Source organism: Myripristis murdjan, chromosome 19, assembly GCF_902150065.1.
Source record: "Myripristis murdjan chromosome 19, fMyrMur1.1, whole genome shotgun sequence".
Taxonomy (NCBI): Eukaryota; Metazoa; Chordata; class Actinopteri; order Holocentriformes; family Holocentridae; genus Myripristis; species Myripristis murdjan.
In genome coordinates this window covers 7,803,382-7,828,729 of record NC_043998.1, presented here as the reverse complement: position 1 = coordinate 7,828,729, position 25,348 = coordinate 7,803,382, and the positions used below count along the sequence as shown (strand labels likewise).

General features: G+C 39.8%; 1 protein-coding gene across 2 annotated transcripts in view; it reads right to left on the bottom strand.

Annotated features, from left to right (window-relative positions):
* LOC115378434 (zinc finger protein 385C-like) overlaps nucleotides 1–25,348 on the bottom strand; it is an 81,977-nt gene that overhangs the window by 15,042 nt on the left and 41,587 nt on the right. Inside the window, exon 1 of one of the 2 annotated variants that reach the window (XM_030078703.1) lies at nucleotides 16,501–16,819. The exons of the other annotated variant lie outside the window; for it this stretch is intronic. Within the exon in view, the coding sequence (XP_029934563.1) occupies nucleotides 16,501–16,525 (25 nt within the window). The 5' untranslated portion in view covers nucleotides 16,526–16,819. Of the gene's footprint in view, nucleotides 1–16,500; nucleotides 16,820–25,348 lie in introns of those variants that run through there. 2 annotated transcript variants of the gene reach the window in all.

The following is a 25,348-nucleotide window of genomic DNA, read 5'->3' as shown; positions in this document are numbered from 1 at the left end:
GGTATGTGAGCTTGGCATGATAGGTGAAACTCAGACTGGATGTGCAGAAAGAGCGAGGAGTTCTTGGCTTGTTCTTGGCGTGGGGAAACTTGGCTTAAGTCAAGGGATATAGCGCTATGTGTGTGCATCATGACTTAAAGGAAAATTCCACTCCCAGATACTCTTACACTTCTATATATCATCAATCTGTGGTGTCCAGTGTGTTCCTGGAGCTATTTTATGATGTTGTAATTTTGGATTTTTCTTTTCTGGACGCACCTACTTTCTCTCAGCCTGCCTTATACGCTCGTGAAATTGCTGCACTCGTTGGTTCTGCATGTATGTGAAGAGATAATTAGTAATTGCGATAGTGTGGTAAGAGCAAAACAGTGTCAGCTGCACCCTTAAATTAAAAACACAACCTGTCTTGTTGCTGCATTGCATTCTGGTTCATTGAGGCCACTGTCAGGAGAGAAAAATGGTATTCCTGCCTCTTCTACGATATTTTCCTCCTGTATGATTGTTGATCATCTACAAAGCTCATACTCTTTGATTATCACAAACATATACCAAAACCATATGTATACAAGAGTTGTGGCTGGGATGGAAAATATATCACCAAACAACAACAAAATGAGCCCCAAAACATGCAATGTGCAATCCAATAGCTGCTTTTTGAAAATGATTCAGGCGGAATTTTTCCTTCTGAGAGATTGAGCTTGACTTGGTGTGGAGGGGAAATTTGTCTGTGGTGGTGGTGGTAAGGCAAGATTGAAGGGAGGCTTGGCCTGGGTGGGATGGAAAGTGTCAAAAAGAGCTTGTCAAGAAGGTTGAGGGAAAGCTTGGCTGCGAGGTGAAACTGGCTCTGTAAAAGTCTTGAAGGAAAATGTCTGACGATGACAATAGTAATAATATGCCAGTGGATGACGGGAGAGAGAATGGGAGATGACTCACAAAATGTGGATTTGTGGAGAGATGTGTGTGGGAACCTGCAGCTTATATGTGCACCATTTATCCCTTACTAAATCTGAACAAATAAACCTTCCACTAGATATCACACCCTTTAATTAAAATTTTTTTTAAAAAGCCCAAATATTTATTCTGTGCATGATAAACAGCATCACCAGAATGACAACAAACATAACATGAAAGGAAGGTATAGCATATAAAACAGCTTATTTTCTATGAGGACTATGACATTTTCTATGAATACTGAGAAAAAAGAGAGTAAATGCAGTTTAATAAATCTAACGAAGTCATTTTGTAGCATAGCAACAAGAAAACTGCAGTGATTTTAAGTGTTGCTCATTTTCATGATGTTGCTCTGAGGGATTTGAAAGAACAATTTAATTTGATGGCATTGCCTACATATTATCCTGTTTTTCATAGATGTAGTGTTTACCTTATTTAGTTCCTAAAGTTAGAGTCAATTTAAAGTGACTAGTCAAGCTTAAGTTAAGCACTTTGCTCCATTTTCCTCTTCTTTTACTTCTGGGTTTCCTTTTTATCAGGGGGGATGAGGCACACTAGAAACTCCTTGAGCATTAGTGTGTTTGTGCTAATCTGGGGCCATGTTCACAATGCCTTCTACTATCTGGGAGTGGAAGAGAGGAAAATGAAATTAAAAAAAGAACAAATCCTTTTCAAAAGTTGTTCTGAGCAGTTTTTTTTTTTTTTTTATAGAACTTTTAGCTGATGTGTAGTGCCTAACACCTGCTATTAGGGATAATCCAAAAAGGGTTGCTATATACAGGTGACCACGCATCAAGCACAGAAAATAAAAAAGCAAAGCACATCCTGTCCTGTGATTACTTGGAGCAAAACGTCTCAGGTAGCTCTGGCCTGGCAGAGAACATTGTGAGAGAAAACACCAGTAGAGCCTTTAATGCCCAGCCCAGTTTGGTGTAAAATCTCTGATCCAAAGTAATTCAACCAGTTGGTTTGGAAGTGGAATAGAAATATTTTAACCCTAACATTAAAAAAATGGATTATAACCTTTAAAAAAAAAAAAAAAAAAAAAAAAAAAAAGAATGTTAGAGTGTCCACAGTCCAGACAACAAAATTTGTCCTGCCTGACATCTGAAGATGGGAATGTGGCATAAATTATGAAAACACAGTACTTAAAAAACTTACTCATTAATCCTGAATTTTACAGTGGAAAAAAGGTAAATCCTATTAGGACAAGAAACACACCACGTATGTGACAAACTGAGGGAAAAACAATACTAAAAATAACTAAAGACTCAACATGAGGACTAGAGACATTGAATCTCATCTCCATCCTTACTGACAACAGTTAGTGTCTTGTACAAAATGTTAATTATGTTGCACTGGGCTTTTGACATTGCTGTTACTTTGGCAACAGTAAACTACATACACAATGTAAGCATTTAGAAAAAGCAGTTTGAATCAAAGAGAAGCAGTAGTGATCAAATCCAATGAGAAAATTGATTATTTTTCCCATGCGTGTAACTTGCAAACCAGATAGTCCATTATTAAGCCACACAAGTGCGCGCGCATACACACACAGAGGTGTAACGGGGGTTTTATGATTAGATTTTGCTTGTAGATTCTCAAGAGTATTTATTTTTACATAATGCCAATAAGGCATCGTGAAATGCATTAAATTGAATTGAGAGGGGATGATAGAGAACTGAAAGCTGAAACACATAGTGTGTATCTGTGTGTTTGTATCTGTGTGTGTGTTTGAGAGACAGAGAGAGAGAGAGAGAGAGAGAGAGAGAGAGAGAGAGAGCACCAGAGGCAGATGAGTGTTTTTTCTCCTCCTCCGTCAGGTCAATGTCGTTAATCTGCCTGTCAGTATGACTTTTGGGGACATGGATTCTCCCTTCCCCACAAATCTGGAATTGATCTCATTAATCTCAAATGCATTTACTCACAAAACACAGCAGGGAGTGACATTTAATTTACTGCATTTTGTACTAAAAACACATCATCTGTGAGAATTTGTTCACCACCAAGCTACACAGAGAACAGGGTTTCGACATTAGCCATGTTGTTTGCATCCATGTGATGTTAAATGAATCACAAAAACTTCCATCCTGGTGATTTTACAAGGTGGATTAAAAGCTGTGGTGACACTTGTCATTTCAACCGGTCATGCCAGGATGCATTAAACTGCAGGTCTAGATTTTATGCACATTATAATCCCATTAACCACCTCACATTCTGAAGTGATCAGGCTCACAATGAACAGCAGGAATCAAATAGAAAATGTAATGTGGACAAAGATTTACAAAGATACGGCCACAGGAATTTAATCGCTGATTTTATTGGGTATGGATTTCCAGAAATAACAATCTCACCACATCAGATATTTATAATCAAATCTCAAAAATTATGGCAGATTGAGTAGATCCTTGGTAATAGAAAATAACATCACTCATAGAGAAATAAAAAGGGGGTTGAAGTTGTATTGGGTTTGATTTTCTTCTGCTTTATTTGCTTTACTGTAACACCACATATTCAGCTGAAGCAGTTCCCCCGTTGCTACTCTGTATTCCCTTTCTTTCTCTGTGCAGGAGGACAGCTTCTTCATGGCTGATGGGAGTCTGGGGCACAGCAGCCAACCTTCTCATATTGAGCGGGGATAAAAGATTATGAGCCAGAGAAATTACAGCACCTTAAAAAAAACTGTGGGAGAAGCTTAATCTCTATTATTTCCAAGATTATTCTTCGGGTGACTCAACATCACAGCAATCACAGAGGGAGAGAAATGGCTTCTTTTGATGAAGGGGAAAAAGGGGGGATGGGATGGCTTTCATAGCGGGGAATCGGAGCGACAGCTTCAGAGGAAGGGCTGTTTTGGCTCTTTTCATAGCTGATGCTTTCCCCAGGATCATCCGTCTAAGCCAGCCTTTCTGTCTTCACTTAAGACCAACATGGCGCAGTGGAGGCATGCTCCCCCCAGTCTCACTCCTGATACCTACCAACGTCTCCTGATGATCTTTCTCTGCGTGTCGTCAATGATGTACGGCATTAGCAACTGAATTATTTCTTAATTGTAAATGTTTGCTCTCTGCATTTTGTCTGAAAAGCATCTAGTGTTTTGCTATAATACAGCCATCAAGACATTTGGGAAAAATTATCCAGGAGAGTTTTCATTGAAACATGGGACCAGATTCAGACAGATCATCAGGATTGATTGTATCATATAAATAATCAATATCAATAACAAGACAAAAACTGTAGTATTATGAAACGCAAATGAGAAACTGGAGGAAAGAACAGATTAAAATGCTCTTACTTGGATCATTTTCACAATAATTCACAATATTGTAGCTCATATATGTCCTTCTTTTGGAAACCTCAAAGCTTGAAACTTGCAACAAGGACCAGCATGCATTATAAATCTGAATCAGAAGCCCAGTATCATTTCCACAATGTGTAACTCAAGACAGTCTAACGTAATCTGCAACTCTAATTTTAGATTCATATTAAAAAGAAAAAAAAAATACTTTGTTGAACTGTGTATTCTCTCTCTACTGATTACTAAAAACCTCAATTTTGAGGAATTTGGTGTATTGTTTTGTGCGATAAGGACATCCGATTGCTATAAAGAACCAAACATTGTACAATCAAAAGGACTCAAGAATATGTCTGCTTCTTCTGTTTTTGATGTTTAACCTACCTGCCTACTCTCACAGTGTATTCCTGTATGACCAAGATTACAACACTGTATCATCTTAAGTCAGGGCAGCACAATGTATCCCATATGGTCCAGTTTAGAAACACTCCATCTTCAACTAACAGCAATCTTTCTATTTTCAGTATACCACTCAGACATAACCAACGGTTTAATCAAATGGGCAGGATTATGCACTGCAGAAGTGCAAAACTGTCAATTGCTAAAAAAAGCATCACCCCTTGTGACAGTGTTGCTGCTAATCCTGCAAAAAACATTGTCAAATAATGAAAAGTGAATGGTATGTTTCCACTCCATCGTAGCATGGAGGATGAGGCTTATCTGAGTCATAAAACAGAAGTGGTTAGCACACTATTTTTGCAGTAATGATGATGCCATTCACTGCTTACACAACAGGGAGAGAGCTGGGCATTTGTGATGAGCTCTGGAGGAGGTGTTAGCATCCATTAAAACTACCATTGACAGCTCCACTAAGGTTTCACCACTGGAAACAATTTCCATGATGGCTTAAAGCACTGCCCCTGCTTTGCACTGTGTGGTCTTTAAATAAATCATCTTTATTGTGACTAAGTGCATTTAGGCCATGACTGGCAGCCGACAGGCAAATTCTCCCTCTGGCTGTCACTGTCTATTTAAACTCATATAGCCGCAGCTGGTGGAGCCAGAGGCTTCGTGAGAATTTCTACCTGTGGGGCAGCATCCAACCCAGATCAGGCTCCCTGCGGTAATCTGTCCTAGTTTCAACTGGAGCACGGTGGGCCCATTTTCACCCCAGGGCCCTTAAACTTCTATTGAATTTGTTCAAGGTGAAATCCAGCACTGGTGTCCTCTGGTCAAAGAAAACACAAGGCAGACTGTGATTACTTGGCTCCTATATCTTTACAGCCTTTTATTATCCACACAGGGGAACAAAATCGAAAACAATGAGAGTCAAAATTCATCAGGTTTCCCCACACACCCCACCCATGCTGTTAGCACACACACACACACACACACACACACACACTGACACTCTGGCTGCTGGATCTGAATATCAGACAAAGCGCAGAGCAGGGAGTAGAGATAATTTAACACAATGAATCAGCGAGCTAATTAACATCACTTAAACAACTCAAAACTGCTTACAGTGGAAGTGTTAATTCTTATGACCAGGTTTCCTTTATAGTTATTCTAAGAAATGAATCTGCCACCAAATCTCTGGGCTTCTCTCTCACTCATCATTATCAGCTACAGTTAACTTTTTTCTATTTTGCTCAAACTAGCTTTTTGTTTTTCAATTATCCACCGTCACATCCAGTCCAGCAGTTTAATGTGTTACTGTGTAAATGTGTTACATTCATTCAGACGGGCTGCCGGCCAAATGTCTGCGTCTGTCTGCACCGCTGCCTGCCAGTGTGGCCCTGCATTGTTTTGTTGTCCTGCGTTGCTGCTCCTATTTGTGAGGCGCCGCTCCAGGTGACCCCTCCCCCCACACAAGTCCCGAAGTTAATCTTCATTAATCAGATAGTTCACTCAGTTTGTGCCTCCAGATGAATGTGTTTTTTGTCCTCTGTATCAAGTCTGGTTTGGAACTTGTGTTTTAGGAGGCTCATCTACTCATGCTAACCTGTTATTTTTCTGTTTCTTCCAAACAAACTGCTGCTGGTGTTGCCAGAAAAGTAAAACATATCACCTCCTTTTTACCGGAGGATTTCTCCTGATAATGACTGACCAGACAACTGGCACTTTGAACAGCAAATTTAAAAACTCATAAGAACTGGCTATAGACTGAATGACGATTGCATTATGCATTTATTGTATTGGCATTTAATTTTTTATGAAAATGTAGCAGATCAGTACTTGAAAAACTCAAACTAATTCAACTAAAATATCATTTCTTGCTTTTCCAGTCCCAAACAGTGCATAATTAAAAACATTACATACTGATGTGACATTAGATAAATATCAGCGTCCTTGATAAGGCAAAAGAGAATCATTTAGATCTACACTGAACAACAGAAACTTTCAGATAAAACATTTCTTAAACACTTTTTTAAAATTTAATGTATGTATTTATCTTGTTTGTGTTGTATGTCTTTTTTCTAATGGACTGTCAGTCCAATAATAAAACTGACCTGCTGACATCCTCTGACATGATATTCACTAACATGTTAACAAAACAGGGTGATAGAGACTTTGTTACTAGCCTAGACAAAATTCCCCAGTCTGGTATGGTATATCACTAGATTTTGTGATGTTGCTGCGTCTTTGAGGAGGTCAACAAGCAGGTGTGGCGCATCTCTCTATTTTACTGTGTTTACCACATCCATCAACAAAACAACATCTAAAAAAATAGGCCAGAACTTTACAGGAGGCTACCAGTTTGCTAGCACTAGTCAGACGTATTTCACCCACAGATTTGTCACAGGGCACCATATTTACAATATCTGGTTGTGCTGCATTAATTTTTACATAATTACAGAAACAGCCCTATCTGGTACCTAGCTAACCTAATAATGGGGTTTGTTCTGGCGGGACACACACTGGACTCAACTACTATATACCTCATCTATGTAAAGAAGGCATGAACACCCTGTCAGCTTGCTCCTGATGTACTTAGTTTCAATTCTGGGGAGTGTTAGCACACATAAAATTCTAAATGAAAGAACAGATCTGCAGGGAAATAAGCGGTAGAATTAATGATCAGTGTTGCTTGGCCGGTGCGGTGGGGTTTCTTTTAACTGAGGACTCACCCTTCCATAGGTCTCCGCATGTCTGTAACAGGCCATTTACAATAAACTGCCACCATCTGTCTGCACTGAGATAAGCCTGAGCCCAATCAGACCCGCTGAATGGCAGTGTGCAGATGTGCAGTACACACATATTGATATCTGAAGTCTGTCTGCAGCTTTATCCGCCCTGTGTACTTAATAATTAGGAGCTTTCGGTCTTGATGCTCCCTTCTGAGCTGCAGCGAGGCTGACTGACTGACTGACTGGTGGCTAGAAGGATCGTCCACCAGCGGCTAAAGAGACAACAAACACCAAGATTTATGCTTACTGGTATGTCTAATTTTTTTTTTTTTTTTTTTTTTTTTTTAAGGGAATGTTAGTGAGGACTAAAAAAAAGTCAGCAGTTTCATTATTGAGTATATAATTATTGAGAGTCTTAAGAAATATTTTAAGCTGAAAATATGAAACAGGATTTGAACTAGGCTGTGCTGTTGCACCAGTGACCCCCTAAAATAAAATGTCCTGCTGCTATTTGATCAGTGCGTCTACTGGGTCCCAAACTTTACTGTAGTTTGCACAAAAAAAAAAAAAAAAAAAAAAAAAAAATCACTGGAGCCTCTGCAGGATTTTCTTTCTGGTCTATAAATGAGGCACTGAAACTTCCGTCTAATGATCCCTTACTGCAATTTTTCACTGATATTACAGTGAGTCTTTTTTCTCTGATTGAAATAATGCACTTGGATACCTGCACTTTCGTTTCAAAATAAAGGCTTTTTTTTCAGAAAAAAAAATCTACCTCTCTCTCTCTCTCTCTGTATCTATCTACCTATCTATCTATCTATCTATCTATCTATACACATAAGTGTGTGTGTGTGTGTGTGTGTGTGTGTGTGTGTGTGTGTGTGTAATTAACATTAAGTTGGCTCACATCTTTTTTCGGTGTTGTCTATTAAAACCTACAGGCTTTGCAAAAGGCACGGCCACTCTCCTGGTGGTTAGTAGGTTTAAATGGAAACTGCTCAGTCCATCTCTGCTTAACTTTGCAGGTGTATTTTTTTTTTTTTTTTTTTTTTTTTTTTTTTCAATGGAACACCATTCTGACAACAGCGAAGTTGGCTGGCCTGTCTGCGCAGAGAGCAGCTGCACACATGCCCCTTGAGTTGAGTTGTGGGTTGCCAGGTTGCAGTGACAGATGGGTTGAAATTGAATGTATGTGCACACAATCTACATTGTGTGTATAGACTGTGTTTTGTAGACAGTGTGGCAATTTGTGTAACGGCAGAGAAACATACAAAACTGATGTATCTGTGTATGATGATTATTCATCGTAAAGTTTGAGGGCCATGCAAGGCGTTTCCTGTGAGAAACAACAAAACAGGAAAAAGGAAAAAACAGGAGCAATGGCAGGTATGCACATGGCAAGGATGAGCCAAGTTTCAGACACTTCAATTCACCAATTTTCCAAAAAAAATAATGCTCAAGAATTATTGATAATATAATAGTAAGATGTTGTTTCCTCTAAAGTCATTAAAGAATGACAGATTTCTTCTTCATTCATTCTCAACATCAGCCAAAATACACTTGTCCCTCTGGTAAGTAATCGAGTTCTTAATTTCTGTCTGATGAGTGTACACATAGATAAGCCACTATTGTATTTGGTTTGGTTAGAGAGAGAGAAATGGGAAATTAACGAAGTTATCAAAACATTCTAACATATTCAGTGAATGAGTTGTATGATTTAAGATAGCCGCTAACTCTTCAACTGCGATTAATATAGCATTATAGGCACAGAACAAAATGCATTAACATGGGCAACACATTTCAGTAGCTGACACATGCCTTACTGTGTAAAAGGATGTCTGGGTCATTATTTTCTATTGATCCCCTAAGACAGGTGTCACCCCGACAATGACAGGGGGGCGATTTCATCCCACTATTAAAATCATAGTGGCTCCTATATAGATTTATTGGAGGAAGGCAAAGGCTACATACGTGGAGGAAACATCACCCCATCACCGTATCTTCAAAACACAGGAGCAGCTTTGTTATGCAGTTCACTGCTACAAACATTATTGTATGTGCATCTAGCCAGTGTTTTACATAAATCGTAATGGAGACAGCTGAAATGTGCACTTTTTTGGGCGATGTAATGTCTTCTCATGGCCGCATATTTCAGCAGTTTTTGCATTTTCTGCTTGATTGTCAAGGCATGTCACTGGATATGGAAGCACAATATTTTCATACAGGTCAGCATTTCAGCAAAAACCAAAATGTGAATGCATATTGCTGACAGACGGTGGTGTTTGCATGTGAGTGGGGCCATGTGTGTGTGTGTGTGTGTGTGTGTGTGTGTTCATGGGTAATTCAAATTGATGCATGTGCTATAATTGATCCATTTAGGAGAGCTTCTGTGACAGCTGACCTCAATAGTTTGTCAAAACTTAAAAGGGAGATAGAGTCTAAAAAAACACTGAAAGCATCCACATGACCCCAGTCACCGTAACTGGCCACATCACCAGCAGGAAGAAGAAATACTGCAAAGCCAACTTCATTCATCTCACAAGTTAGAAATAGACCAAAACGTTCCATATTCAAAGAGAAGTTTCTGATTAACTGTTGCACTTTTCCTCCCAGCTTAAAGTGAGAGTAATTTTGAGAGTTTGGCTCATGAAGTGTTTGGAGGTCAGGGAAAATGGTGCCAGTGCAAGTGTCTTCAAGGGTCCTTCCGCCAGTGGTAGTGACAGAACAAAAACTGCTTCGACAGAACAAATCATCTTTTTGCCACAGAGTACTAAATCCCATTTAGACTGACTGTTTAATTTTGTTATCGCAACTGGATATTTTCCCGTCATGCAGTGGCAACGCATTTTGCCAGACAAGTACAAATTAAAACCAAACAGAGAAGCAACAGCATTCCTCAGCTGTCTAGAAATTGTGCTGATTCACTCTTCGTGTCATATTTTTACGTGCTTTGTTAAGATGGAGACACACTCTTCTGATGTCCGAACGTGGGGGAACTGTCCACACAAATCCTTTATCATAGGATGATATGCCTCAGGCCTATTGTGACATTTCTGACAACACTGACTGGCTCCTGGCTTCAAGACAATGTTGATATACACAGCAACACCAAAACAAGGGGAGAAGGCTGAGGTCACAGTGGTTGTTGTGAAGAATCCAGCTCCTTTTTATATTTTATCATGATGCATCCACAGAAAAAATGCAAAACATATATGGATATTATAAAAATCTAAAAAATATGTAACAACTGCGATGAATATAATCTATAATTAATACACATGTAATGTAAATGTAATGACAAGGACATGAGAATAGAGAGAAAACAAATGTGCATATATACAAAATGTGCAAATATGTGCATCACACTCTAACAGACCTACAGAAGGCCACACATACGAATACAGTATCTTGTTGTGCAGACATGCATTAAAAAAAAAAAAAAAAAACATGGCGCCTTGTGCAGACATATGTACAGAATGTGTCTATTTAAATATGTGCATTACTAGTTGTTCCCTAATCAAAACCTCCAGATGGAGGAGCCATATGTACAGAAAAAATGACAATCTGCAAAGTGCATGTGCAGTGTTGCCTGCTCTCAGTATCACTGTCATTATCATTACACATTTACGGATGGAGATAGCAGGCGTGCAGAGAACGAGCCCTGAGATGCAGCATGTGCCAACTCATGCAAAGAATGCAGGCACATATGAACAGAGCAGAACCTGGGTAAAGAAATGTCACAAAAATTAGTGCAGAGCATGGGAAGGGGAAAAGCAAAGCAGGGGAGCTTGCATAGACAGTGCCGGTGCCCGTTTCAAGGCACCTCTTATAGACGGCTGAGGCTGCAGGAAGCATTGTACAGTCTGACGGCTGTCGACACACAAAAGAGCCTGAACAGCCCAGAGTCCCTCTGCCAAACCTGTTGAAGACCAGGTTGGAGCTGTGCGTGCTCTTGGCAAATCAAGAATAGAATATAAATCCATGGCATGTGTCTAACCCATTAAAATGGCTAAGTTGGTTTTAGAATACAGTTCTATTCCCCGGATTAATTTGGAAAAATTTGCCCCCATTTTGATACAGAATGTGAGTCACGCTGAGCTCCTACGTGAATTCAGAGCCGATATGGCGTTCAAGCGGAATTACTGTGTGTAAATCTTTATCTTTACACAACTCTTGACATTTTTACCCCCAAGTATGAGGCTATCAAGATGCTCAACGCAGATTCACAGACGTATCCGACTCACCAAATTTCCAGCCCATATATAGGATCATTCAAACATGTCTTGCTCAACAGATGTTAGATGTATGCCACACAAGCAGATACTCTGAGCTCCATCACAGGATTAAGGTTCAATTTCAGTTTCATTTGAATCAATTCAACATGTAAAGGATTTTAAGACTAATGGTAATGACCGAACATTCATTGTCACTGTCTTATGCAAAAAGCATTTAATGTCTTAACTCTGGAGAAACCAATGTTCATAACTGACTGAATGTCAAGCAAATTAAACCAGTCTTCGCTTCATTATAATAGTAACTTATGACTCTCTATTGAACATCACAGAGACGTATATAAGATTGCTCTACAAAGCTCTGTCACATTGCTCTTCACACTACGACCCTTGGCATTTTGGAATATGACAGACAGATGGAGGCCAGGGTAAGACTTAGTGTGGGGCTAAAATGAAACTACTCAACAGTATATTCATATAAAATGAAGAGAGGTTGATTATGTGCACATTCAGAGGCAAACTTCACAGGTGCATGACCAAAAACGAGAAAAAGAGAAAAAGAGAAAAAGAGAGAAAATACAGTCTGCACAGTGCATAGAGCTCGCAACACATTTTTTAATAACCTTGTACAGGCAACGTCTCCATCACAAAGATCTTCTTGAGGCAAGTATTAACAGGTAGACAGCTCCTTTGGAGAAACTGCAGTCAATCACAGCTACTTGCACCTGCTAGCAAATGCCAACAGGACATACACTAGAAAGATGGCAAACACAAGGGAATAGTAGTGCTTCATATTGTACAAGATATGCAATCATAAAAAAAAAAAAAAAAAAAATAGAATCAAAAGAAACATTGAAAAATAAAGACAGATGTTGGACAATGACACAACACCTCATTGGATAAAACCTATTCAAATTTGACATTTTCAGTCATTTTCAAGTTATTTATACAAAGGAGGAGCTATAGAGTGCACCCTCTCTTCTTTCTCTATATTCTTGTAAATGCTATAAGCCTACTGACGGTCGCACTGTACATGCGTGCACATGTGCTGCAGACATGTCAGCAGCAAAAGGAAACCAGTGCATTATCAATGAGTGAGTCTCTATACAAACAGGTTACTGTCTGGCTGGGGTCAGTCCCCGTTGTCTGATGTCCTAACACGCCACCCATCCAGGGGGTAAACGCACTTGGCTCTGTGCGTGCGAGTGTGTATCCAAGATGTTTATGTTCGAATTGTGTCTGTGTGTGTGTATGTGAACTCCCACACCAGTCAGGCTAATCAAACTCGCACAACACTGTCAACACAGTGATGACTGATCGGGGCTGCCAGTATTTGTTAGCATGAGATGAGACTGGATGAATGGTTTGAGGGGGAGGGTTAGGGTTAGGGTTAGGTTTTAATACAAACAACACACTGTTCCCCTAAGATGGAGCATGTATAAAAGGATTACATGTAAGAGACATGACTAGAAACAGGTAGTAGCACTGAAATACTGCAGTGGAAAGTAAAGGCATTGTGGATGGATGTATATCTCATCAAAGCTGATGGCCCAGATCAGACTGCCTAGTAATTCAAAAAGTTTTCCTACGGTGGCATTTTCTTTTTCTTATTATTTACCTATGAACAAAATCGAACTTCAACCAATGTTTTGACATAACTGTTAGATAATTTTTTTCACATGACGAACAAGTGCAAAGTTTTCACAGTGCAGGAATGCTATGTTCATGCAAACCACGTCCATTACACGCAATCTGCAATCTGCATTCTGCATTTCAGAGTTTGTGATCATTTCAGAAAAGTGACTGTGACTGTGCCGTCACTTTGGCGCATATGGAAACAGAACAAAAGCTAAAATGACAGTTATAGGCAGCTTGTTTCCAAACTCATTCTATAAACCAAGAATTAAACGTGTGAAATCGTTTTCAGCATGATATATCTGCTCTGAACTTGCAAGCTTGGCTTCTCACTAATGACATTTGGTAAAAATATTGGTATGGCACAAATAAATTATAACCCTCTCACCTACAGAACAGGCACTGAGTCAAAGTACAGTAATCTTACTAAATTCACTCACTACAATAATCTCTACTATCAGTATTGCAATTAAAACCATACTGTGTCACAGTCATTATCCTCTGAGTAGAATAATGACTCATTAGCATGACTGGATAGAATATGGACCCCAGCAGGAAAATTAATAGCCCTGTCTAAAGTTACTCCTGAACCTCTTTCTTATTGCACATTTCAAAAATAGGCAGTTTTCTCTACAAGACCACTGATCCCACAAATACTTGTATGAAAAGAAATAAAATGTAGACTAATTACATGTCTAACAAAGCATAGCAAAATATTACATTAGATTTCCACAGCTACTGTGCTGGACTTGTGGTGAAAGAAGCTTAGTCACATACACTGATTTTTAAGATTCGACCTTACTGTCTAATGTTCAATTTTGTACTTCCCCCTGTTATTCTTTAACAGTTAGTGTTTTCTTTCACTGTTTATAATGAAGCAAATTCCACATAAAATTATGCCTTAATGGAAACTACTTGGCAACCCAAAGTGGATCCTTTTCAAGAAGCAAATTGTTCAAAGTTATTAAACTTTTGTGGTTATAATCCTGGCGAGAAGATTTGCATGTTTGTGCCAAATGTGAGGCAAAGTTCCTGTTCGTCAATCCTAAACCTAATTACTGATTACAGTGTCTCCGATAATATGTCTAAGTTTGCCTGTCTTAAATCTCTATTGGCATGCCATAATAGCATTTTAAAAACCTGCATTGAGAAGATTAGATAAGGAAAATTACTGGTTTGAGCAAATCCAAGGTGCAAAATATGAGGTGCTCACTATTTGCCAGGGGCCATAACTATGCTCCAAATAGGGTGAAATTAGTGGGAGACTATATTGAATGTTTCTGTTAAAGGACTACAAGCAGAAGATACCACTTCAGAATTAGAATAATGTGAACTGATGCCTAAAATGAAATTTGACTGGACTTGTGTGAGAGCAAGACTAAGCAAGGGTACAATTTCGCTTCACAATGTCTAACATTACAGTAATCTGTTACCTACAAGAGACCTGCACTTTAGGCTGATCATGTTGCAAGACAGAGCTGTCAAACAGATGATGGACACACACATTGTATCCCACAGTTTTAATACAGAGTAGCAGATCAAAGTGCAGGCATTTTCGCCCTCACTGATTTAAAATTTAAAGCCTCAGATGTTGAATATGTTGTGTGTGCATGCTGTATGCGGCGGTGGTTTGGCTGCTCTATGTGTCTTAGAGTGTGTGTCTCATTGCCAGGCACCTCCAAACACTTTAATACACATATTGTGCTCCTAGTCTGCTCTATCATCAAACTTTTGCCCCATTTATTAAGGCAAAGCACTAGCAAGGGAGTGCTAGCTCTGTACCAGAAGTAACCAGGAACAGTAACTACTACCTACCACCTCCGTAGTTTCTGCTGTGCTATATACTTTCCAAAGTCTACTTCCTTTAAACAAAGAATGGGAGAGAAAGATGTAGATCTCACTGCCGAGAAACATGTTCTTTACTTTGGGCTTTTCGCACATTGTCACATCTCCTGCATGTCACAGCGAAGAGGGAACGACATTTATACATAGCCTGTCACTGCTGCCTCAAAGCAGAGCTGGCAAAGGAGGGTGGAGGAGAGGGGACAGGGCCACCAGGCAAAACTCCACAGTTATCTCCTCTCCAACTATTTCCCTTTGATCGTCCCACTCTGCCATTTAAAGAAGAATGCATCCACCAGAGCTCCCACACCTCCACTTGATAGTATTTTCTTCCAGGCACAGTCTACTGTATGTGTGTATTTGCTGCTGGATTAAATTTCTAAGTGCGCACATATACCCACATAGGTTAAATCTGCCCTATCTCTCAAGAAAGCCTGGTAGGGAGGATTTAAAAAAGCAGCTTTATCACACAATCTGGGATGCAACAGTGATAAGCAATGAGAACATCAGACGAAACACAGCTGAGGAGTTACACTAATTTCTCACCCCATCAAGACTATGGGATTTTTTTTGTCCTTGCACTTATCAAAAATAACAACACACAATTTGAATTGTGTTTGCACCTTAAACTTTCATTCAGTTTGCTCTTTTTACTGCGCCTTCTTACATCCAGAGGTCACAAAATTAGCCTTATGTGTATATACCTAGGATAAATGTGTGTGTGTGTACTGTATGTATTTGAGTGGGTAAACTGCAATGTCTCCTGAAAGTTCAAGTATTGAAAAGTAAGATAAATCTAAACATAATCTAAATATAATTAGCCAAATGCAATCAGCATTTTGCTCTCAAGAGCTGCACCCCCCAAACCCGCCTGAAAAAACAAGTGAATAAAAATCCCCACACCGCCTTTATCTTTAACAGGCTCCAATTATGGTAGCTAATCAGGGCATATTTCCCTGGGGAGGCGAAGACATAATTGCCAGCAATCTGCACGGTGATATCAGCACTGTTCTTCTGTGGCTTTAAAATGACTTGACACGTCTGGGAACGCCGGCATTGGGTGGTGTCAACTCCACTCTTGGCATCCTCAAAAGGGGTCAATTAGAAAAACAAACAGGCCCGGGTCTCATTTTGGATGCGGAGGAATTGAGAAAGGACAGATGGCAGACAGGAGACTGAGCCTGCCCTTGAGCCATGGGGTGATGACACTGTGCTGAAGTGCGCAGTGACAATATTTACATGCATTTACAGAGACTGAAGCCATGAAAGATGCCAAACATAAATCAGACCTCTTTTTTATTAACTCAGCATCTGAGGATGCTGGTTGAAACATACCAATAAATTTAAAAAAACCACGAATGATTGGTGCTGTCAGCATGTCAGCACACTAATCAGAGTAAACAAACGGTCTTACCTAGCAGCATCTCCACGTGTCTCATGAATCCTCTGCCTGCCACTCTCTTGACTCTGACTGAGCTATGGCTCTCCTGCCAGCTTATCCCCCATCACAAAGTTGGAGAAAAACCAGCAAAGTGCTCCTTTAAAGAGAACAGCCGAGGGAGCAAGAGGATCTCTTCTCTCTCTCTCTCTCTCTCCCTCTCTTCCACTTTGCTTCTCTCAGAAAGGTGGAGTGGCAGTCCTTTCTCAGTCAATGACACATCTCGGGTATAATCCAAACTGCCGCAGCTGAAGAGTGATACATATGTGCTTCAATTAAAAGCTGCATGCTCTACTGATCATCCTGCCATTTAACAGAGAGGGAGAGAAAGGCAGGGAGGGAGAGAGAGAGAAAGAGAGAGAGAGAGAGAGAGAGAGAGAGAGAGAGAGAGAGAGAGAGAGAGAAGCAAGCAGCGGAGAATGAAAGAGAGGCTGGTGCAAAAGAGAGACAGAGAGGCAGAAAGAGCAAGTGTGTATGTTTCTGTGTGTGAGCATGTAAGAGAGAGGGAGTGAGAGTAAAAAGACCAACAGAGAGAGAGAGAGAGAGAGAGAGAGAGAGAGAGAGAGAGAGAGAGAGAGCTGGCAGACCTGCTATTACATGAACATCCCACTCTTCCCTCTCCTTATATCTCCCCCTTCTTCCCAGCACCATTTTCTATTCAGCGTTCACACCTGCATGCTCCCTTAAGGACACTCAAATGTAATTTCCTTCCTGGCATTCCTTGACAACAATAGACCCCATTTATCACTCTGTTCCTATAGCGAGTGTATATTTATGCTTTAAAATACAGCCGTGCCACATTGTACTCCTAAGTTATCAACTTTGTGGTACCCAAGTGGAAAACATTTGAAGGCTTTCATTCCAAAATGAGCGATTCAGTATTTGAAAAATGTGACACCACACAATTAAAAGCATAAAGCTAGAACTCAAAATAGAAAAATTAAACACGGACCAACCATGAAGATTCAGTGATTTCTATATTCAAAATATAGTAATGGTGACATGTTCTGTCTCATAAACAATATAATGTGGAATGAAACTGTTATTTGAATATCTGTTGCTGATATCCCAGATGATGCACATTTATTCACACGGTGAGTTCATTAAAGGAACCCACGTTGCTGTGATTTGCACTACAATGCTGCGCTTATGATGATTGATTGCAAGGGCTTACATTGATTACCATGAATAATTTCAGTCCTGTTTACGTTTTCAGTAGGTAGACTGTGCAGAGGGGTTTCAATCAAAACAGCTCATCCAGTCATGCATCACAAAGTCATCTAGTTTTATTCACCACCGCATCAGTGTGTCTGATATAATCAGCAACGTAATTAAACATGCAAACTGGAGATGCCCGGTTTTAGTTCAAGTAGGCCATTCTAAAGTTTACACAGATCCATAGGAAATATTAAATTAATTGTTTGGTCTTGGAGTCTGATTTTTTTTAATAGTTAAACAATTGCAGTATGAAAGTACACCCTGGGTCACACTGGTAAAACACAATAGGAATAACATTGCTTGTGAGATTCTGTTAATGGGCAGTGAAAAGAAAACTCCTCCTTCCACACAGAGTTTGATTTTGTTACACAAGGAGCATTTATTTGTTTCACTCTTTCATGGTTAGATGGTACAAAGCTTGTACAAGTGATTGAAAGCCAAACATTCCCTAATTGTGCCATCCATTGTGCACCAGTATTTGTATTTTTGGAAACGGATATCCTGTGCTGACACTTTGGTAACCAAGGACAATTGAGGCACAGAGATTTTGGCTAATTTGACGAGTAGCTGGATTGTTACTGTCTGACAGACTATAGGGCACCTCATTAACTATACATACTGTCACCCTATCAAAACCTTCATTAAACCCTAGTTTAATGTGACATAATTCACACCAGCAAGTAGACTGTAATTCCAAATCTGCTGGACTCTGTTAAAAGCGAGAGGAAGAGTTTTTCAATAGGAATTAGCTTGAGCAACTTTACATTAACATTTCCTTTGCTAAATTATAACTACATATAAATATATACATATAAATTACAAGTGTCACTGCACTGGATCTTGAAGCACCCAAGAGCAAAACGGAGAGGTAATAGTTCACTGAACAGCGCTCGCTCTCAAGGCTGATAAAGCTCCTTCTGATCACAGCGTCGCCATTCTGCAGAACAAAATCTGACTGTGAGTTGTTCTTCGTCCTTGTTGTCCAAGCCAGTGAATGTTCATCATCTGCCTCCTTTATGACTCTAACAGGCCATGTTACAGCTGAATAAAGCATTTTGCAGCTCTTTAGAGCATATTTACCTTGAAAGCCTCTTTGAATTGTGATCATATTAACCACAGCAAAAGTTTTAATGGTCAGTTACCTCTGGGAAATGATCTGTTCCCTGATGAAAATATTCCACCCATTAATACAGCAGCCTTTCCAGTTGCTACCAGCTGATTCCAGCTACAGCTTGCCAGACACAGTCTCTCCTATAATTATTTTCAGCAGTAGTGGTTGCATATAGTTTTGGTTTTGACCTCATTATAGTCTCTGTTTTGGACCAAGAGGCAGCACTGGTGTACATTCTATTGATGTAGGTTGTAATAGTTAGATTATATGGCCCTAACATACATATTTGTGTACTTTATTGTCATAATAATGATCTTTTGTGGGGAAATTGCACAAAAGTTGTAATATTTTTTATGCTCCAGGAGCCGGTATACTACTCCTGTTGAATTAATCAGAAGGAAACAACACAGGGCCAGTAATAGCACCCATCGAGCTGGTAGTCAGCAACTTGCTCAAAGAGCTGATGCTGGTTTCCACAGGGGCCTGAACCCTGGTCTTCCACTGGAAAGACAGTCTTCATGCTCATTTCACCACCTTGCTGCCAGACAAATGTTGGATTTCAGAAGCAAGAGGTCTCAGTGTCTCCAACTAGTGAATTTATGGATGATACAAACATGATATTCCATTTTAAAACATTCAATGTCTGCAGTGGGATTGCCTGCACTTGCTCAAATTCTCTTGTACACACACTTGAAAGAATTGGTGTGGAGTTTTTGGTGTAACATCACATTGCTATTTAGGCAGAACAGAGAACTGCATTTTACAGCTTTTGTGTTTACGACTTAGCAAAGGAAAGATAAATTAATCTGTGTGACAGCAATCTCTTTGCATGACAGTACATATTTATGTTTGTGTGAAGTTGGCACACAAACAGAAAGACACAAAGACACACACACACACACACACACACACACACACACACACACACGCACACACACACATGCACGCACACACAGGATCCATGACACTTGCAAAGAAGCCAGGCTGCTCTTTCCATCATTGTAGTGGCTCTATTGTTCCAGCAAGTGGTGGAAGTGGTCCAATAGCATTTTCCAGTCATATAATAAAACAGAAGATGCCTACCTTTGTGGGAATGGACCACTGACTCTAAACTCTGCACATCACTCTGCTAACTGGGACAATGCCATTTCATTAACACCGGGGGCCAGATGCATAAAACCAAAGCAACCAGTGTCTCGTTATGCACAGCTTTTGATTGATCAGCCATGGGCAGGTCTAATTTCTGATATGACTTTTGTGTTACTCTTAGATCCACATGAAAACCTGCTAACTTGAGATGGAATAAAAATCAGGTTTGTAAAAAAAAAAAAAAAAAAAAAATGAGATGAAACCATGTTGAGACCTAATAGGCTACTATTGTGCTGAAAAGATGAAGTCCAAAGATAAAGTCCAAAAAAATATGACTCAATGTCTTTGACTTTATCTTTGTTACATCACGCTCAATCTGCTCTTAAAAATCTGTGTACTCTTGGTGTGCAGCTTTCAGAGGTGTGCATATTCTCACTGCTCCTTCTTTTTAATATGTTGATTTCACTGTTAAAATTAACCTTAACACACAGTCATTATTTATACATCTGGGCTCAGGTGTACTTTCTGTGAAATGTATGGTTAAAATGGTTGATAGATCACTGAGGAATGTTTCACTGCATTCAGCAGGCATTGTTTCCAGAAATTTTTAGTATTTATGCGAGTAATACCAATAAACTTTATTTGTATAGTACCTTTCATGTAAGAAATGCAGTTTTAAGTGCTTTCCAATGAAGAAATGATTTTGCACAGAGTGCTTCACATGTAAATAGACATAGACTGAACATAAAAACAGGGATAGAATGCCATAAATAACGTGACATGAGATGGAAAATCAGTGCGCTCCCTGCTGAAAGATGTAAATTCCAGACTTGCATGCAACACCTGAGAGTAGACTGCTGAGGATTTTTTACGGCCACTGTCTAGAAATGTTAGTGCAAGTAACAGCACTGAAAACCAGGTCTCTGAAAACTGCATTTAAGTGACTCTCAAGTTTATGACATGCTGAAACTTTAAGGAGGTTGTTTCAGTGGTGCAAGCTATATGCAATTTTTCAGAGAAATGTTTTTTCAACCCCACAAGCACAGAAACTGTTAATAAAATGCTCTCAATCCCTTTGCCTAACATCTCAACTGGAACACTGGTGCAAGTGTGTTTGCAGGGAGTGAAATAACATCTTCTGTGTGTGCATTTTCCAAACAGATAATCTTTTGTTAAGATTTTGCCAGTGATATTGTTTATTATTATTATTATTATTAGTAGTAGTAGTATTATTATTACAATCAGACACTTATTTCTACGAGAAGATGTAAGATACAGCACAATTTTTCGAAATACTCTGAGAAGTAATTACAGGACACAACTGTGGCATTTTATTACAGTTCTCAGGTATGAAAGTTATGTGGACATTTTATAAAATCATGAGACTGACTGTCATGAAGTTGACATTATCACAAGTTTGACTGGATGGACAGTGTTTTAAAATATTAATCCATCTTGGCAGAGCCTGCATTGAAATAAAGAGTCTGTCAGTGCTACAGTATGTGCTTTTGGGTGCAGAAGAAAAGGAGAAACCCAGTGTTCCTGAAAAGTTGTAGGAGATTTGACTCCAGAAGCTTGCAGCTATGTCGCTGCAGAGGCAACACACAGGCTTGCTTGCACTGACAGGGTAGGGCAGGCTTTTACTATTATTATTCATTCCACAGTCACTATAATCACTTCAAATCAACACAATTATTCCCACACTCTCCCCTCAAACCCTGGCCTCAAATGTCACATGAGAGTCATCACACACACACACACACACGCACACAGACACACACATACGCAAACACATTTTCGTTGTGTGTGTTTGCCCTGTGCGCTTCTTCCTGGCTCCTTGTCGACTTGAATAAGTGTGGTAGGGAAACACAACACTGACGAATCCTGACAGTTTTACACTTGATTTCAGGCTGCTGCATTCAAATGAAAGTGCAGAGAGATGGCCTCGAGCAGAACGGTCGCATGTCGGCTCCACACAGTGTGCTTTCATCTTGCCGTGGACCTACTGCACATTGTCTGCTCATAGCTCTGGACACAATTTGTACAGTGTGTGTGTGTGTGTGTGTGTGTGTGTGTGTGTGTGTGACATGCAAATGTTTAATTCCTGTTGTATGGAAATCAGAGATCATCACAGACATGTTAGAGGTCAGATGGGTCGAAACCAGATGGATGAGAGAGAATTGCGAAGCCCATCTGCTCTTAACCTTCTTGACCACATGTTTCACTATATTCTGTATTTTACATTCTCGCGGTGCCATAACTCTTTAAAGCAAAACTGAACATTGTTAGCGTTGGTTTGTACAGTTACCCGGGCGTGATGTGAGTCCACATGGTGGCAAAATATCCTCATTAATTGCTCCATGCTCGCCTGAGCCGGTAATCCATAATACTGCATTTTTATCTCTCCATTCACTTCCATTGTGTGGCAAAACAGCCTGCAAAAGAACACTTTTAGGGCATAAAGGAATGTGAACAAAGTGGATTATGCCAGCATAAAAAAAACAAGTTGCAGTACCCAGTTCCTGAAGAAATTAAATGGATCTTTTCTCATTATTTTCCTATTTGAACTGGAAAGTGGATCTGTCAGGTAGCTTCTCCAGGACAGTAGCCTTTCGTCTTGGAAAAAATGATATTTTCATTAATATAATACAATGTATAAGCAAAAGTAGCCTACTTTTCAATAAAGTCATGTCATTCTTTATATAGCTTGACTATCAATTACTTGTAAGCTCAATAAACATAAACAGACAATATTTGACCAGAATTTCTGTCAATTATCTGGGACAATGAAATCTTCCAGGACACATACACCGGCAGATATGCAGACCCTGTGCCAGACGTCAAAACACTCAAAAACTGACACTTCCCTTGCTAAATAGGATAAAGCCAGCACTGCTCATGTTTGTTTTAAACTATTCAAATATGTTCAATGACTCTTCAGCCCAAGTGACGCTGATGCACACTTGCAAAATTATGTTGAATGCACAAACTCACAGACACAACCGCTGTGTACCGCCAGCGATAATATCAAAAGACACAGGCTAACTGTGATCACTAAAATTAAGGTGCTGAGACACCCCTGACCTGTTTAGCTGTTACAGACATAGGTAAAGCTCTGGTACTATTTATACTGGGAACAGATGTTTGCTTTACTGGTGATAGTCCCTGAGGATAACAGTGTCACATCTTGCCAGCCACTGAGATGAAAACACTGGGAAACGCTGAACAAGCCAACATCACCCTTTTCTGTCTCTCCATCTCCCTCTCCTCCTCACTAACTCACACTTCCTCCTGCAGGCCTTCAGAGTGTGGAGAATGGCCGTTGATTACAGATCAAGTGAGATCTTAAAAATGGCTGCTTCTGCTCAGCAGCCTCTGCTGTACGAAATGAGGCCAAGCAGCACAAACATCCAGCTGATAAATGTCCTATTTCACAGCTCACACAGTGTGTTTGAGAGTTTGTGTGTGTTTGTTTGTGTGCACACACATGCACACTGGCACACTGTTTCCATGGCTGTTTGTGCAGTACCATGTGTATCTGTATGTAGCATTGGCACAGCCTGCACAGGAAATAATTCTACCTTCAGAAAAAACATTGAGAGGAGTCAATCTCCAACGCAGCTCTATTTGAGAAATTTATAGATTTTCCATTAGTGAGGGGAAGCTTTGCTGCAGGAACAAAAGGCTTAATCTTTCCTGTTCAATGGCAAAATTACTGTAAATGACGCAGGAAATTCAGTAGCCTGCAAAACCTCTCTGACTGGCATCATTGCTCAGGCTTGATTTAGCATCTGCTTTTGGTGAGCTCTGTGTTGAGAAACCAAGTAGAGCTCAGAAATATGGACAAAATTAAAAATCACAATATCTTTGACTGAGAACCTCAAGATTGACATTGTGACAATAGTGTAGGGATGAGTATTGGTGCTTAAGAGCAAATACATTACAATTTAAACAAAAATCTTGATGAAAAAGCAAAGTTTCCCTGGTATTTTCTCTTTCTAAAACTCTGCCTCGATTTTTAGCAGGCTCTGCTCTTCTCCTTGAATCCTGTTGAAGATGATTGTAAAGCACTTTCCCTTCTCCTTCCTCTAGTTGGAAAGCAGCCGCCGTTGTTCAATTACTCTAAAGCAATGCCAGGAAAACTCATGTGTCAACAGCCAGAACTGACCCTGCGCACAGCTCTGAAGTTGTCTGTAATGTGTGTGTGTGTGTGTATGTGTGTGTGTGTGTTGTGTTTAGACAACACATGGCATGCAGGGAATTAGAAATCCATATCCCCTGAACTGAAGCAGCACCACAGTGGTCCAGTTACTGCACCAGAGCTTGGCATGGAGAGAAGGAGAACTGGAGTGGAAACTGCTTTGCTCCTTTCCCTTTTCAAAAGGCCCCCAGTGAGAACCACCCTATTAAAATCTCTTTTCATTTGAGCAATCATTTCATGAAGCTAAATAAAGGGGAATGCTAGTTCAGCTATGGGAAGGGAATGGGTATTATTAGGCCGGTTTCATTGCAGCAGATTGAATTATACTAACAGTCACCTTAATTGACTTGGCTCGTCCTCCTTTTCTTCTCTCTACTGAGAGATGGGCGACAGGGAAAATGGCTTTCCTGAATGAGAAACTGTGACATCAGTGTGTTTTGTGTGTGTGTGTGTGTGTGTGTGTGTGTGTGTGTGTGTGTGTGTGTGTGTGTGTGTGTGTGTGTGTGTGTGAGTGAGTGTGAGAGAGAGAGAGCGAGAGAGAGAGAGTCTACATGTAGAGATATTTCCCTTCTCTTTGTTTGCAGGTTTTAACAGGGTTGGTTGCCTGGCTGCATCCCACCATTTTCTGCCTTACAACTTAAATTGTTGATTTCAATCATGACTCATTGTGGTTTTACACAATTTCTCTGGTCTTAGGGAATATCTTTGGTTATATTATCACACAGTGATAATGTTTAGGGCTCTAGAGTAGATCCAGCTACTTAACCATTTGTGAAGATTATCTCTGGTGTGTACTAAAGTTCCTCTCTCCAGGTTTATTTTCTATTTTCTGAATTTGATTAAGCTGTCCTTTTATTTGCAGGTTTTCACTGGGTTGGTTATGTCACCAATTCCTAATTGACAACCATAACATCCAATATAAGTAAAGCCACATGGTTGTGAAGGTCTTAATATTACTGGACTCAATTTTGTATCTTAACAAGTAGATGTGTGAATACACCTTATTTCCACAGTGTATATGTGGACATACATAAATGCTAGGACTGTTTAGGTTTTACAATTCAAGGTCAGTGACTTGGTAATAATTATTTGTTATATAACTTCTTTAAAATTTGTATTAGTTATTTCCAGGAAACCAAAGATACAGTTTTAAAGAGCACCAAAGGATATTTAAAGTGGTATAGGAGACTGAAAAAATTGATCAA